The sequence below is a fragment of the Myxocyprinus asiaticus genome, chromosome 38, assembly GCF_019703515.2.
Source record: "Myxocyprinus asiaticus isolate MX2 ecotype Aquarium Trade chromosome 38, UBuf_Myxa_2, whole genome shotgun sequence".
Lineage (NCBI taxonomy): Eukaryota > Metazoa > Chordata > Actinopteri > Cypriniformes > Catostomidae > Myxocyprinus > Myxocyprinus asiaticus.
The window spans coordinates 3,335,557-3,353,021 of record NC_059381.1 but is presented as its reverse complement, the minus strand read 5'-3'; the positions used below and the strand labels follow the sequence as shown (position 1 = coordinate 3,353,021).

The 17,465-nt window shown below is 37.6% G+C and overlaps 1 protein-coding gene across 2 annotated transcripts in view; it reads left to right on the top strand.

Annotated features, from left to right (window-relative positions):
- Positions 1–17,465, top strand: part of LOC127429243 (dymeclin-like) — an 88,215-nt gene that overhangs the window by 31,372 nt on the left and 39,378 nt on the right. For both annotated transcript variants that reach the window (XM_051678164.1, XM_051678165.1), the window contains exons 9-13: positions 2,077–2,262; positions 3,021–3,199; positions 4,518–4,643; positions 9,395–9,508; positions 9,793–9,887. In XM_051678164.1, coding sequence (XP_051534124.1) covers positions 2,077–2,262; positions 3,021–3,199; positions 4,518–4,643; positions 9,395–9,508; positions 9,793–9,887 — 700 coding nt within the window. The remainder of the gene's footprint in view (positions 1–2,076; positions 2,263–3,020; positions 3,200–4,517; positions 4,644–9,394; positions 9,509–9,792; positions 9,888–17,465) is intronic.

The window sequence follows — 17,465 nt, the reverse complement described above, 5'->3', positions numbered from 1 at the left end:
TTTTTTTAAATCTCTCTCTTTTTTTTTTTTTTCTTCACATTACAGTAATGAGAATGAGATGTTTTTGCTCCATTGGCTTTGTGCAAAATGTGATCACTTATACAGTTGAAGTCAGAAGTTTACATACACTTAGGTTGAAGTCATTAAAATTGCCTGAAAGGCTGCTCCGCAAGGAAGAAACCACTGGTCTGATGAAACAAAAATTGAACTGTTTGGCCATAAGAGCCAAACATAGGAAAAAGGGTGAGGCTTGCAAGCCGAAGAACACCATCCTAACCGTAAAGCATGGTGGCAGCATCATGTTGGCAGCATCATGTTGTGGGGGTGCTTTGCTGCAGGAGGGACTGGTGCACTTCACAAAATAGATGGCATCATGAGGAAGGAAAATGATGTGGATATACTGAAGCAACATCTCAAGACATCAGACATGAAGTTAAAGCTTGTTCGCAAATGGGTCTTCCAAATGGACAATGACAAGTTGTGGCAAAATGGCTTAAGGACAAAAAAGTCAAGGTATTGGAGTGGCCATCACAAAGCCCTGACCTCAATCCAATAGAGAATTTGTGGGCAGAACTGAAAAAGCATGTGCGAGCAAGGAGGTCTACAAACCTGACTCAGTTACACCAGTTCTGTCTGGAGGAATGGGCCAAAATTCCAGCAACTTATTGTGAGGAGCTTGTGGAAGGCTACCCAAAACGTTTGACCCAAGTTAAACAATTTAAAGGCAATGCTACCAAATACTAACAAAGTTTATGTAAACTTCTGACCCACTGGAAATGTGGTGAAAGTAAATAATAAAATAAATAATTCTCATTCACACCTCATTGCCTTCAGAACACTGTCTTGAAGAACCTCATAGATGTATAGACTGCAGCCAATCACCTTTTAATCTCCGTATCGATGTTTGTGTTTATGGAAACGGATCCCGGCTGACTTGTGCTTCAGTCAACAGGAAGTGCGTCTGCGAGGATGGAGGGGATTTTTCACTACTCTGAGACTTTTTCTGCCAGTTGTTGTTGTTGTTGCTTTTTAATTTGCTATAGATTAGACTAGCAGATTAGCAGCAGTCGGACTCATGGGGCCATGATGTCCAGCCACAAGTGATTAGACATGGAGACAGATCTCTCTCAACCCACTCGCTATGATGTCTGAGTGATTGGTTGTTTAAAATCAATTGCTCTTCATTTTTGTCATTTTCATCAATAAACAATTGTTTTTCATTTTAAGACGAACCAATCTTGGTTTCAGAATGTTAACTGAACTGACCTTTCATAGTCTTTTTAAACAAAGCTTTAAAGAAATGTTTTGGGTTTAGTACGAGTTAAGCTTTATTGACAGCATTCCTTGGCAAAATAATCTGTGCAAAGTTAAATCCAATCTTTCAGTGTCATGACCATGTGAAGCTGGTAAACCCTGTAACTTTTGCATGATACACACAATGATAACAGAAAAATTGTGTCTGCAAAGATCTGTTTACATGGAGCAAACTCCACCCACTAGAACTATGTTGGTGACGCACAGCCAGAAATTTATCGACCTGGATAAATTGTCCCAAGTTTAGAAAACTTCACAGGTTGAAATAGAAACATTTGAACTGAAAAATTAATGCAAGTGCTTCAACAAAAATATTGGTTGCACTGTTCTGCTTTTTAAGAATGTTTCGGGTTTAATACCAGTTGAATTCAATTGACAGCATTTGTGGCATAATGTTGATTACCACAAAAAAAAATTTTCAACTTGTCCTCCTTTTTTTAAAAGAAAAGCACAAATCTAAGTTCCAGTGAGACACTTACAATGTAAGTAATTTCATGTCTGAAGTTTAATACTTATGGTTTCGGATTGGTTCATATCACTCACCTTAAACACGAGTCTTAGTAAACACCATCAATTGTGTTCGACTTTCTTATTGAACCGAATTACTGCTCGCCGTCAGAGACATTTGGAAATAATCTGCTCTTAATATGAGTTTTAAATGTCTGTGATGCTTGACGTGACCTCTGTCTTTGTCATATTTAATTATAGTCTCCTCATGTTGATGCATGTGACCTCATATGTTTCTGTGTGTGTGTTATTCAGGTGGATTATGGAGTGTGTTCACATTGGGTGGAGTCGGCAGCAGACCAGGGGCGGAGCAAGAGCAGAATTCTCTCCCGCTGTCCAATCAGAGTCTGTTATTACTGTTGGTTTTGGCCAATCTGACAGACGGACCGGACTGTCCAAACTCCTACCGCCAGGCTGTTACCTGCTTCAAAAACACGCAAGGTAAACCGGATCGCCACATCTGCTCTGCTCACGCCATATTTGATTTGTAACATAATGCAGTTCCCTGAATGACGAGTTTATGTTGACGTTTCTGAGATTAATGCTTGTGATGCACCGAAATGTCGATTTATGTCTTTTTTTCTGAAAGTTAAGAAAATCCCCAGCACAGTGTCATTTCCAGCACATCTCAAATTCTGTGTTGTGTTGAATAGAGTTATGTGGTTGAAATGACGCTGATGGATCTGACATTTTTAACGTTTTTAAAATAAAAATGTATGACTACTTTTGTCTTGCTAAAGCTAATTTCATAGCTAACATTACACACAATTAAATATTAAAATAAATGTAATATTTTGCATTTTTCAGTTAGACTTTTTGGATAAGTTGGTAAAATTACAGATAGATTGGAAATGATGCCCAATAAAAATATTTTGCTCACAAGTGATATTTAGATTGATTTTACTTTGTCTCATATTTAATCTCAAACATGCATTTCACTGACACTTTTTTCGACTTTGTAAACAAGTACACATATTTTTAGAACTTTATAAGGGGCAAAATTGTTTGGTGTGGTAAAATGATGCCACAACTGTTATTAAAAACTGCAGTTGATTTTTATAGTTTAATATTGAAGGTCTGGGTCTGCTATTATATTTATATAATAAGTCTTTTTTTGCCGCAATATATCATTCTTTTAGAAGATTTATTAAGTGCTTATCCATGGAAGTACTAATGGGATTTTGTTATGTGTGTGTCAGATTCGTCATCCATCCCGTCTCCTCAGCCGCACACGTTTCAGATCAACTTTAACAGTCTGTACACGGCGCTGTGTGAACAGCAGAAATCAGATCAGGTGACGTTACTGCTGTACACACTCCTGCACCAGAACACCAACATGAGGACATACATACTGTCCCGGACAGACACAGAGAACCTGGTGAGATCAACATGCACATTCACACCCACACATTTAGCACCTCTGAATGTGTCATAGTCCACAGGGAATGTTACAACACACTTTTTTTAATTTATTTGTTTGAAGTGTAAATAAAAAATAGACCTTAGTCAGAGTAGCTCCATATTAGAGTTTTGACAGAAATGAAGACTGGGTTGTGAGGGATGGATTTACTGGAGTGGTGTGGCGTAGTGGATTAAAGCTCTGAACTGGTAAGCAAAAGGTTGTTGGTTCAATTCCCACAGCCACCACCATTGTGTCCTTGAGCAAGGCACTTAACTCCAGGTTGCTCCAGGGGGACTGTCCCTGTAATAAGGGCACTGTAAGTCACTTTGGATAAAAGCGTCTGCCAAACGCATAAATGTAAATGTAAATAAAGGTCATCACATTGAAATTTCATTTCAACTCGTGTTTTCTGGAATATATGCCTACTGAAATTTTTTTTTGTAAAGGTGTTTTTTCAATGTTTCATTTGCTGACCCATCAACACCAATTGAACAGTACAGCCCTTTAAAGACATTATAAATCTATTAATGTTCTGCTCGTGCATTAAGTTGAAGCCTGACCCTGGTCTTACCAGAAACCACGTAATCCGACCGGACCGGTACCATCCAATTTTAAGCCTAAAATAGTATAGTAACATATAGTAACGACAAATCTTTGTTACACCAGCCCTAAAAAGAAGCTAGACGTAGCGCAGGTGTTTTCAGATGTGTTTTTAAAAACGCAAGTTCTTTTTCACTCGACACGGTGTCTTAAAATGCGGCGGTCCTGCGTGAGATGGTGAATAAAAAATAAAAAAAAGCACAGATGCATGAAAAAAAAAACATGTTCGTTGTGAACAGCCCAGAACTCGTGCATGTCTATGAGTGAGAGCGCATGAATTATATAAAAAATAATTGTAGCCTATTTTTTGAATTTTATTATTTCTATTATATAATCAAAATATTTATAGTGATGATAATTATTAATTCCAAACCCAAAGTTATCCTTGGATAAACTGATCCAAACTGGCCTGGTTTGTAGGGTCCCGTCAGGTTTGTGCGGAAAGCAGACCAAGCTCATCCCTCACATCGTTTTCATTCCTGTCCAAAATTAAATGTAATGCTACTCTGACCAAGGTCAAAGTCCCATATGTTTTAGTTTCCTTTACCCCATGAAAATGAATGGGTTACTGTGATAACCAGGTACCCCCCCCCCCCCCCACGCTAAACAACAACTGCAGTATATGATGCATTGTGAACTCTGCAGTTGCCAGTAGATTATGAAAACATAAATCAATCCCTCTGTGTCTCTCCAGGTTTTGCCGATTCTGGAAATCTTGTATCATGTAGAGGAGAGAAACTCTCATCATGTGTACATGTCTCTCATCATCCTCCTCATCCTCACAGAGGACGATGCATTCAACCGCTCTATACATGAAGTGGTGAGGACACACGTACAGTCACATGCTGTTCAATGATTCGTTCTTGTTGATGTCACATTTGACTTTCATTGGTTATGTTTATTTTTACTTTAATGCTGCATGTACTTGCATGTAAACACAATTCTTCAGTATTCAGGCCACTTAGACACTGCTAGCAATAATTCATTTATTGTTCACCCCAAAATTAAAATTGCCATTACTTACTTCAGTGATGTTACAAATCCATGTGCTGTTGTTTTTCCTGTGGAACACGAAAGGAGAATTTTCCATTTTTTCCATGCAGTTTATAGTGACTAGGGGCTTTCAAGCTCCATTAAGGACAAAACACCATAATATTACCATAAAAGTAGTCCATATGAGTCATTCACTATGTCATACAATAGCTTTGTGTGATGAATAAACCAAAAATCTAAGTCATTATGCTCTGATAATCACCTCTGCTCTCATGTTTCAAAATCATTCACAGCAAATGCCATTGGTTATGTTTTTGTCTCATACAGTGGCAAGAAAATATGTGAACCCTTTGGAATTAGCTGCTTTTCTGCATAAAATGTGATCTTACCTTCATTAAAGTCAGAAGTATAGACAAACACAATGTGCTTAAGCTAACAACACACAAACAATTATAATCTTTCATGTCCTTATTGCACACATCCCATTAAACATTCACAGTGCTGTGGAAAAACTGAGTGAACCCTTGGATTTAATAACAGGTCGATCCTCCTGTTACAGCAATAACCTCAACCAAGTGTTTCCGGTAGCTGCGGATTAGACCTGCACAATGGTCCAAAATTCCTCCTGACCATTCTTCCTTACAGAACTGCTTCAGCTCAGCCATATTCTTAGGATGTCTGGTGTGAACGGCTCTCTTGTGGTCATTTCAAAGTATATCTATTGGGTTAAGGTCTGGACTCTGACTGGGACACTCCAAAAGGTGGATTCTGTAAGTCATTCTGTAGTGGATTTACTTCAATGTTTAGGTTCATTGTCCTTCTGCATCACCCAACTTCTACTGAGCTTCAGCTGGCACACAGCCACCCTGAAATTATCCTGTAGGATATCTTGATAAACTTGGGAATTCATTTTTCCCTTGATGATGTCAAGCAGCCAAGGCCCTGAAGCAGCTAAGCAGCCCCAAATCCTGATGCTCCCTCCACCGTACTTCACCGTTGGGATAAGATTTTTATGTTGGTATGCCATGGCCTATTTACACCATACTTAGTGCTGCGTGTTCTTCCCAAACAATTCAACCTTAGTTTCATCAGTCCACAAATAATTTTCCCAGTGTCAAGGTGGTCTTTGGCAACTTCAGGCACACAGCAATTTTTTTGTTGGAAAGAAGCAGCTTCCTGGCATGCCTATTTTTTTTTATGTTTTCCAAAAGAGATGTTAACCAGTTCCAATGATTCCTTCAAGTCTTTATCTGTCACTCTAGGGTTCTTTTTTACCTCATTGATCATTCTGCGGTGTGCCCTTTGAGTCATCTTGGCTGGACAGCCACTTCTAGGAAGAGTACCCACAGTACTAAATCATCTCCATTTATAGACAGTTTGTCTAACTGTGGACAGATTAATATGTAAGCTCTTCCAGATAACTTTGTAACCCTTTCCAGCGTTATTCAAAGCAACTATTCTTTTCCGTAGGTCTTCTGAAATCTCTTTTTTTGCGAGGCATGGTCCACGTCAGCAGATGCTTGTGAATAGCAAACCTAAAATGATTGAGTGCTTTTTATGAGTCAAAGTAGTTCTAACCCTCACATCCAATCTCATTTCATTAATTGGATGCCAGGTTTGCCAACTCCTGACTATAATTAGCTTTTTTTGTTGTCTTTAGCCCAGGGATTCACTTACTTTTTCCACAGCACTGTGATTACTGGGATAAGTTCGATAAGGACATGAAAGATTATAATTGTTTGTGTGTTGTTAGCTTAAGCACATTGTGTTTGTCTATACTTCTGACTTTAATGAAGGTAAGATCACATTTTATGCAGAAAAGCAGCTAATTCCAAAAGGTTCACATACTTTTTCTTGCCACTGTAAATGTACATGGACACGGCAGTTCGAATGTGCAGAATTTTGCTAATTTCATTCCATGTTTTCAACACAAACTGAATCAACATTCATTTCCAGGCATTAATGCCACTGGGCTGTAGCTTGAAGGGCCTCTGGGTAAAACAAACATGATCTAGCTGATCTGACACTGCTAGTGCCTTACATGAATTAAAAGTTTGTTTGGAGGTTTTGTTTGCAAATAATTACAGTGCAATGTACATTACTGTTACATAACACACAAACTGGACAGTGCACACAATATGCCATCGGGTTACAGCAGCATTTCCACTTGAGCATGGTTTCGGGATGGTACGATTACAATAAGCCTAGACTGGTACAGAACAGCACGGCTCTGCAACCAAAACTATTTGACCCGATGGTGGAAAAGCACCTAATGTTAGAGTATTTGTGCATTTAGAAGCATATTTGTTTGCTTTTTCAAGTGTACTGTACAAATGTACTAATTCTTGTTTAGTTTTAGTTTTAGTTTCAGCGATTTGTTTTGGTAGTTTAGTTTTTGTTTCACAGACACATTTTCTGGGTTTTTTACGTATAAGATCGCCAAAACCTCGAATATGAACTTTAAAATATTTTAAATGAATTTTTTAAACTGTAAGAGGAAACGGTTGAATTTTTATACAATTTATTTGGATTTCGAGGCAGTAAGACTTTTTTTTTTACTCCTTACATTTAAGAAAAAGAGTCACTTTGCTTGCATCTCCTGCCATTTTCTTCACGCTTGGTTCTAATTTTCAGCGCAATTATCAAATAATTTGTGCCAAAATATATTGTCGCCTGCATGTGGGATGGCTTCTGGTCAGATGATTCCACTATTATTAAAATGACTATTAATTTTTATTCTTTTTAATTTATTTAGTTTTTCCGCCACTGTAAGATTCATTTAGATTTATATTGTCATTTACTTTGCGGTAACTATTTTGTTCCATTTATGAATATGTTTTTTAAATTCGGGATTCCCACGGTGATGGAAAATCTGGAAATATTAGTGAATTTTAAAATGGTGTTTTCCAGGGGGCCTGGGTAGCTCAGTGGTAAAATACGCTGGCTACCACCCCTGGAGTTCGCTAGTTCAAATCCCAGGGCGTGCTGAGTGACTCCAGCCAGGTCTCCTAAGCAACCAAATTGGCCCGGTTGCTAGGGAGGGTAGAGTCACATGGGGTAACCTCCTCGTGGTCGCTATAATGTGGTTTGTTCTCGGTGGGGCGCATGGTGAATTGAGCGTGGTTGCCGCGGTGGATGGCGTGAAGCCTCCACACGCGCTATGTCTCCGTGGCAACGCGCTCAACAAGCCACGTGATAAGATGCGCGGGTTGACTGTCTCAGACGCGGAGGCAACTGGGATTCGTCCTCCACCACCCGGACTGAGGCGAATCACTATGCGACCACGAGGACTTGGAGCGCATTGGGAATTGGGCATTCCAAATTGGGAGGAAAAAGGGGAAAAATCCCCCCCCAAAAAAAAAAAAATTAAAAAAAATGGTGTTTTCCAGGCCTGGAAAGGTCAAGGAAATGAATAAACTCATTAAAAAATGTTTTGTTAAAAATGAACAAATTGCCATTATTGATTGAGTACATAAACAACCAGTGTTCAATACAGTGTCCTTACCACGATTCACTACGGTAAGCCTATAAAAATTATTTGTATTTTGAGCTGTCGGGTCCGATTTGGTGCGAAATAGCTGGCTTAAGACACATCCATGCGTCATTACGTCATGTCCTTGGCTTGAACATAAGAAAGAAGAACTGGCTGTCTCATTCCCATGTTAACAGTAATGGCGGTAATGCACTGTTTTAGTTTAAAAGAAAGTACAGTTCAGTCAGTCGCACTCACACTGTTCCGAACAGTATCGCAACAGTCTGGATGGATGTTTATCTGTTATCCGTTTGGTGAAGTTGTTTACCTGCTTTAATGCTTAGATATGTTGTCTGGTAGGGTTGTTAAGGGCTAATATTGCTTGTATGAATGGAACATTACTCATGTTAACCGATCGCGATGTATCTAAGTAGTAGGGGGAAGTTACTGTGACATGTTTACTGATATTTATGACTTATTACTCCGCCTCTGAATATCTCCAGTCGTGATCACACACAGGCAAAGCTCAAAACATGAGATTCATCCACCAGAATAGCACTGACGAAACACGACTGACGTAATGTGTTCTTCCGCAAATTGCTTGCAGTTTTAAGTTTCAACCACAGATGTCGCTAGAGAGCACAAAGTTACGTTGTGTAGCTTTAAATATATATTTTTTCTAGTTTTACTTGACTTTGAAATATTCAGTCACCTTGGTATTGCTCTAATGAAGCTTGTGAATAGGACATTTTTTTGAGTTGATCTTTTCAATTAAATAGTCTAAATAGTTCACATATCATTCAAAATTATTTATAAGCCAATCTGAGTTATAGTTATTTTAAAAATTGCATTTCCAGCATTCAGAAACACCTGGAAAGGTAAAGGGAAAGTCATGGAAATTCATTGGTCAAAAAGTAGGGAAACCCTGTAAATCATTATTTCAGATTTTGTCTTTAATTTTAGTATTAGTTTTCGCATACAAGAATAACCCTGCATCGCATGATTTGAAATGTTGAAACAATACAACTTGTCTACTTTTGCCTTCAACAAACCCATCCTTTCTTATAATCTCTCTCTCTCTCTCTCTCTCTCTCTCTCTCTCATAGATGTTGAAGAACATCTCATGGTACACCGAACGTGTTCTAACAGAGATTTCTCTGGGCAGTCTGTTGATCCTGGTTGTGATTCGAACCATCCAGTTTAACATGACGAGGACCAGGGTGAGACTACAGTCGAACACATTCAATCACAAAGCACTTAAAATATAAACTCAGTTTTTCAATAAAGATATAAGTAATGCTTCATCTATGTAGATGCAAACCTTTGGTTGCTGCTGGCCCATAATCAATTCATTACATAAGACATACAACATGAGGAAAAAGCAATACTCACAACAACAAGACTGGCTGTAATTTGATATTAGAGCTGTGAAACAATTCATTTTCAGGGAGTCCAATGAAAAGTAAATATTTTTTCATTTTGTTTTTGATTTAACCTTCTTTAGGATAAATACCTGCACACAAACTGCCTGGCCGCCCTAGCCAACATGTCGGCCCAGTTTCGCAACCTACATCAGTACGCCGCTCAGCGAATTATAAGGTAAGAGTGCGAGTGATTGTGTGTGTGTGTGTGTGTGTGTGTGTGTATTAGATAATACAGCTTTTATCAGGAGAGTCAGTTTGTGTCCGTGTGTAGTCGGGTGGTGAGCCAGCATCACAGATGGGCTGATTTGCATCGGTCCAGAAAATAGATCTGTTTGAGATCAGGAAGGTGAACAACTGTTATAGAACAAACACAAACACGCACACACCGTGACAGTTTCGAACAGTTTGATTTAGCCAAAGCTGAAAACAAACCGATCACGTTTCATTGCATGATAGTCCTGATACACGTACTGAATTAAAGTGGGTTAAATGCTTGTTTACTTTGGCAGAATAATGCGGCGATCACCTCAAATGCACTGAAAATGAGAAACACAGTAAAGTGCAGGGTGTTTTCAAAGCTGATGAAAATCAGCCATCTTGATTGGAAATTGCTTCCTGAATAATATCACGTCGTCTTATGTAACACGAAAATGTCAGCTTCCTGCCACGTTGTAAACATGTCAAGTTTAGTTCAGTGAGATTATTTTGATTTCATAATTTTGATAGGTTCATTTCGTTTTCATTGTCCTGTCATTATTAAATGCATGTTACCATGCTTTTGTTTTGGTTGAATAAAAAATGTAAATACAAATCTGGGTTATAGTAATATGGAGTTAAATATGTGCCAAAATATTTTGAGCATGCAGAAGGATATTTTGAGTGCATAAAAAGTCATTTTGCACACCCAAGATGATATTCTGTGTGTGCAAGATGATATTTTGACCCCTTCTACTTTTTTCTCCAGTTTTGATTAGCAGTATGATCAGTGATCTATCCAGCCAATCAAAATGTATCCCCTCATCTCTGATTGGCTGAAATTCAGGCACATTTTATTGCTGTGACGCTGTTAAGCAAGCAAGTGGGTATGAGGAGAGAGCGAGTTAGATCTTGCAGATGCAAAAACAGTGGAGTTTCATACATTTCAGAATTCTGTGTAAATTCACATTCAAATAAACTTTATTTGAGTGCAAAATTGATTTTCTTTTGCTCAAAATGAATTACTCTTTGCAAGAAGATACATTGCTTTACCAAACTGAGTTTACGCGCATGCAAAAAACCTTTTTGTGCACTTAAAATATCTTCTTGTGTGCTCAGAAAATTCTTGTGCACAGAATATCATTTTGCGCACGCAGAATTTTGGCACAAATATAGCTCCATACAGGAAAGCACTTATAATGGAAGTGAATGGGGCCAGTCTATAATAGTAAAATACATATCATTTCAAACTTTATACATGTTAACATGATTTTAGTGTGATAAAATCACTTTCGTACCTAATCTGTGTAAAGTTATATCCAATACCGTGATTATAGGATTTTGTTGTCATGATAATGAAGTTGTAATATTGGATTTAACTTTATACAGATAAGGTTAGAAAGTGATTTTATAACACTAAAATCATGTTAACGTATAATGAGTGGCTTTGTTGTTGATTACAACAAAATATTTAATCACTACATTAATTCACCTCCATACGTATGTTCTTTCAAAATGTTTAAGAACAAAGGAATATCTTGAGAATAAAATATAATATTAAGCAGAAATCATTGTGAACCACCTTTATCTGTGAACTGTTTTTTCTTTTTTTACATGATGTAACAACGGTCAATTTGGAGCTATCAGAATTTACAACTTGTAATTCCAATTTCAACAAAGACATGGGCACTTTTTACAAGTCAGGAATTTCGTAATTATGGTAATTCCGACAATTCTGGCATGACGTGAACGTAACCAAGGCCACGTCCACCAAAAATGGAGCATTTTGAAAACACTCTCCATTCCCATATACTTTGGAAAACAATGACGGTAAGAAACTAAAAACGACTTTTTCAAATGAAAACAAATTAGTGTGGACGTGGCCTAAGCTTGACTATGCCGAGTTGGAAAATTCCCTTTATCCTGGTCTTGCTAAACTCTCACCCTTCAGTTAACCTCATTAGCGAGCATGATACTTTGCCAAAAGAAAAATTGTATCACTAAAACTGCAACGTTCTTCTGAAATGTCAGCTGTATTTTCTCCAGCAATGTCAGCATTTAATCTTATTTTTTCCCTCGCCGTTTTGATTTTTTTTTCCTTTTTCATTTGACTTTTTTTATTTATTTATTTTATTTTTTTCTTGGCGATGTGCATGTGCTGTTGGCGTAGTCATTATTGGCGGGAGGGTGTAATGCTTACCAGCGGTAGCAACACAAACCATTTACATAAATGCGTGTTGCTACTCTGCTAATAAGTGGGGAGCGCCGGGCCCAGTACACTAATTGTACTTGTACATGGCTTTGCAGAACTTCCTTTTTAAGCTGTTTTGTCGAATTGTGGAGTACTGGCGGTGTTAGTGGTTAGCTCATAAGTTAGCTTGACTGTGCGTGCCAAGCAACAGTTTTTGGTTTTGTGTGAGTTAGCAAAGGTCACTGTTTATGGTGGCTAAATTGAATAATTATGCTGTTTTCTTAATTTATTTAAGGGTGGAGTTGCAATTTCTGAGACATGTGCTGATGTCAATCATCAGGGACTATTTCTTATGACCTTTTATGGTTTAAAGCAAACCAGATGCTGAAATCCTTGGTGTATCATTTAAATTAGACAATTAATTAAAGGGAAAATGTTTCATTAAAGAATAGGAAACACTTTCTATGAAGCATACTAGGGCTGCAACTAATGATTATTTTGATAATCGACTAATCTAACGATTATTAGAACGATTATTCGACTATTCGGGCGATTATTGAAACGATTAATAATTAGTTCTTAACCGACTATTCATCTTGTTTCTCAACTTAAAAGGTTGTATTAAACGTGTTTGCTAACAATAAAGAGGACAAAATCATCTTACCGCTTAATGACATTCACTTAAGTAAAGGAAAAAAAATACTTGGATTTTTATTGTTTAATTCATTAAAAACTCCTATTGTTATCAAGTGTTTTTGTCTTGTTTGCCATTTAAAATGATCTAAAAATCCTTAAAACAAGATATATTTACTTGGGAATCAACATATAAGATATTTAGACTTGCTTTAAGAGAATGTATCTTAAATATAAGTGTATTTTTTCACTTGTTCATAATTCTACCAGTGCAGTAAAGACAAAATATGCTTAAATTCAATATAGATTCTCTGAATGTATCTTATTTTAAGGATTTTTAGATATTTCAAAATATTTAAATATTATATTCAACATTCTCTGATCATTTTTTTCTTCTGCAGTATATCTCCTAAAGTAAATGTTTGAAGGAGTTTTAGATACTTATATTAGAATACAAACCAAAAAACCGCAAATCTAAAACCTTTTTATTTTTTGCAGTGTATAATGAGCTAAGACTACACTCTCTCACCTTTTTGGTCACATCGATTCATCTTTAACTTTTTATTAATAGAGCTGCATATCGGTGATTTTCTTCACGATAAGATAAACACATTATGATTGCAAGCCATCACGTTATAATCCAGCTGCAGCAAACGCGCGTGAGTGATGAGCGTCTCCGTGCGAGACAGTTTATCAGCCGGGAGAAGACTGAAATTCTCATGCCATTTTTCACGCGACTCATATAAGCGGCTTGCACAGAGAAACGCCAGTTTCGGAGTGTGTGCTTATTTATACAACCCGCTTCCTTATTATTTGAACTTTAATAAAGGATGCGTTAAACTTATAACGCCGGGGTGTTTCCTTTTCAGATGCTCTGACAGGCAAGTTTTGCTCAAGACGACACTGCTTCTGTATGTACTTATTTTGTATTTTTGCATTATAATTCCCTCATACTTTGCAATCTACATCACCTTTATCTGTTTGGAAAGTTTAGAGTGCGTCTGGGCTGTGAGCTGTGTAACGATGACGCTGCTCTCCTGCGTCATCATTAGCGTTTCAAATGATCTCGTTGCGTTAAATGAGATCCGACAATTCGATTTGTTTATTGTCGACGTTGTCGATAACGTCAGCCCTAAAGCATACATATAGGTATATAAATCATTATATAATAGAATGAGCAATAATGTATGCAGCAGTATAATGCATTAGAAGATATTTATGTAAGATATGTCATACCCTGATACAATATGTATCAGATATTAAAAATATATTTTAAAGACATTAAGAATTTCCTATTGTATTTAAATATGCAGACTTTATAGAGAGTGTTACTGAACTTTCTTTTGTAAATATGTAGTCTCTCGAATGGCTAAGTGATGTTTTGGGAGACTCCTGTATTTCTATTCACCATTTTCCAAAGTTTATCTTTAGAATTGAGGTTTTATAATGGACCTTTTTTCCCATTTTCATTTAATATCCCTTAAGGGTTTTTTGTTGTTGTTTTTGCATTTTTTCTGTGCTCTGTATTGGATAGAAATGTATTATTATACACAGAAGAATATCCTGAAATCGTCTGATATCAAGGTTTTCTCATTATTTCTTTCTGTGTACAACATTCAGATCTCTATTATAAAATCAGAGCTTCTGCATATATCAAATATAATTGTACAAGCTATTTGAGGTTCTTCTTTCCACAGCAAAAGGTCATCTTCAAAGTACATATAACAGTTTTTGTCAAAAACTATCAAGATGTTGATATAACTGCAGTCGGCCGTCTCCATTCCATTGAAGCTGGTTTTAAGGATATTGTTTTTCTGTCTAATGTTTATGCGTTTCCTGTGGTGGGTGTAGATAGCACCCAGCTGCTTCAGAAATGAGCAAGAACACTGTGCGTTGCTCTTTGATTTCTCAGTGTCTGTAAAAGTTCAGTATTAAAAGACTTCAATAGCTCCAGGCTGCCTGGACAATTCTGCTTCCTGTACGGACAGGAAGTGTTTAGTGTTATGAGGCCAGCTCTGCATTAGATGAGTTGTATGCAGACCACACAGATCAGAGTGTTTGATTAGGTGTGTGTGGTTGTATTTCTTGTTTTGTGAGTGTCATGGGATGTTGATGCTGAAATAGCCATTGCTCATACTATAAGACCAGAAGCACACAATGAGAAAATGGGCACACATTCATGCTCACACTCCAAAGTTTAGAGTTTCCTTGCATGAGTTAAAACAAGAGATTTACTTAATATGACAACACTGCAACACTCACTTCTCTTGCTTTACATTTAGCGTTTACATTGAGGTAATAAAATTGTGTGCCCTAAGTTAGGAAACATCGGAGCTAAATTTTGCACACATTTTTGAATTATTTGTTTTCCTCACATTTTTCCTACTATTTTGTGTCTATTTTTGTCATTTTTCACAATTATTTTGTGAATAGTTTGTGGAACTATTTTGGCCAATTTTTAGGAACTATATTGCACAATGTTCGCTACTATTTTGGGCCTATTTTTCATATTTTTTTCAACTATTCTTTGGGACTATTGCAAATAGATTTTGGGTTTATATTATAAATTTTTTGCAAATATTTTTGGGACTACTTTGCACATAATGTTTGTTACTGTTTTGGGTATATTTTGTAAATTGTTTTGCAAAAATTTTGGGGCCATTTTGCACACAATTTTCGATACTATTTTGGTTCTATTTTGCAAAAAAAAAAAAAATGCGCTAATATTTTTGGGACTATTTTGTACATAATTTTCGTTACTGTTATGGGTCTATTTTACCCATTTTTTTCACAAATATTTTTGGGACTATTTTGCACATAATTTACTATTTTGGGTCTGTTTGGCGCTTTTGTTTTTGCAAATTTTTTTCAGACTATTTTGCACATAATTTGAATACTATTTTGGGGTTTATTTTGCACATTTTTCACTACTATGAATATTTCGTCAAATTTCTTTGGATTATTTTTCTCAATTTTCCACTACAATTTTGGGTCTGTTTCCCACATATTTGAAACTATTTTTGAGACATGGTTTTTGGGACTGTTTTGCTTAATTTTTGAAACTATTTTGTGAATAGTTTTTGGGATTATATTGCACTATGCGTAAAAGCAGTAGTTCCAATTTTGATGGTAATGTTGTTTATTGTTTTTACATCTTTGCAACATGGGTAAGAGTTGCACCCAACTGTATATAAATGCTTACTTAAGTTGGGACTAGGGATTCAAATTTTGGCAAATTCTTTAACCAACTAACCGAAAGTTTTAACCGGTTATTAACTGGTTAACCGATAAGCCACAGATCACAGATGTGCAGATTTAGCAATAGATTACATCAGCATTTGAATGAACCTTATATTTACTTATACAGTGCATCCAGAAAGTATTCACAGCGCTTCACTTTTTCCACATTTTGTTATGTTACAGCCTTATTCCAAAATGGATTCAATTCATTATTTTCCTAAAAATTCTACAAACAATACCCAATAATGACAACGTGAAAGGAGTTTGTTTGAAATCTTTGCAAACTTAAAAAACGAAAAAAATGACATGTACATAAGTATTCGCAGCCTTTGCTCAATACTTTGTTGAAGCACCTTTGGCACCAATTACAGCCTCAGGTCTTTTTGAGTATGATGCTACAAGCTTGGCACACCTATTTTTGGGCAGTTTCTCCCATTCTTCTTTGCAGGACCTCTCAAGCTCCATCAGGTTGGATGGGGAGCGTCGGTGCACAGCCAGTTTCAGATCTCTCCAGAGATGTTCAATCGGGTTCAAGTCTGGGCTCTGGCTGGGCCACTCAAGGACATTCACAGAGTTGTCCCGTAGACACTCTTTTGTTATCTTGGCTGTGTTGCTTAGGGTCGTTGTCCTGTTGGAAGATGAACCTTCGCCCCAGTCTGAGGTCCAGAGCGCTCTGGAGCAGGTTTTCATCAAGGATGTCTCTGTACATTGCTGCATTCATCTTTCCCTCGATCCTGACTAGTCTCCCAGTTCCTGCCACTGAAAAACATCCCCACAGCATGATGCTGCCACCACCATGCTTCACTGTAGGGATGGTGTTGGCCAGGTGATGAGCGGTGCCTGGTTTCCTCCAGACATGACGCTTGCCATTCAGGCCAAAGAGTTCAATCTTTGTTTCTCATGGTCTGAGAGTCCTTCAGGTGTCTTTTGGCAAACTCCAGGCGGGCTGTCATGTGCCTTTTACTGAGGAGTGGCTTCCGTCTGGCCACTCTACCATACAGGCCTGATTGGTGGAGTGCTGCAGAGATGGTTGTTCTTCTGGAAGGTTCTCCTCTCTCCACAGAGAAACGCTGGAGCTCTGTCAGAGTGACCATCGGGTTCTTGGTCACCTCCCTGACTAAGGCCCTTCTCCCCCGATCACTCAGTTTGGCTAGGTGGCCAGCTCTAGGAAGAGTCCTGGTGATTCCAAACTTCTTCCATTTACGGATGATGGAGGCCACTGTGCTCGTTAGGACCTTCAGTGCTGCAGACATTTTTCTGTACCCTTCCCCAGATCTGTGCCTCGATACAATCCTGTCTCGGAGGTCTACAGACAATTCCTTGGACTTCATGGCTTGGTTTGTGCTCTGACATGCACTGTTAACTGTGGGACCTTATATAGACAGGTGTGTGCCTTTCCAAATCATGTCCAATCAACTGAATTTACCACAGGTGGACTCCAATCAAGTTGTAGAAACATCTCAAGGATGATCAGTGGAAACAGGATGCACCTGA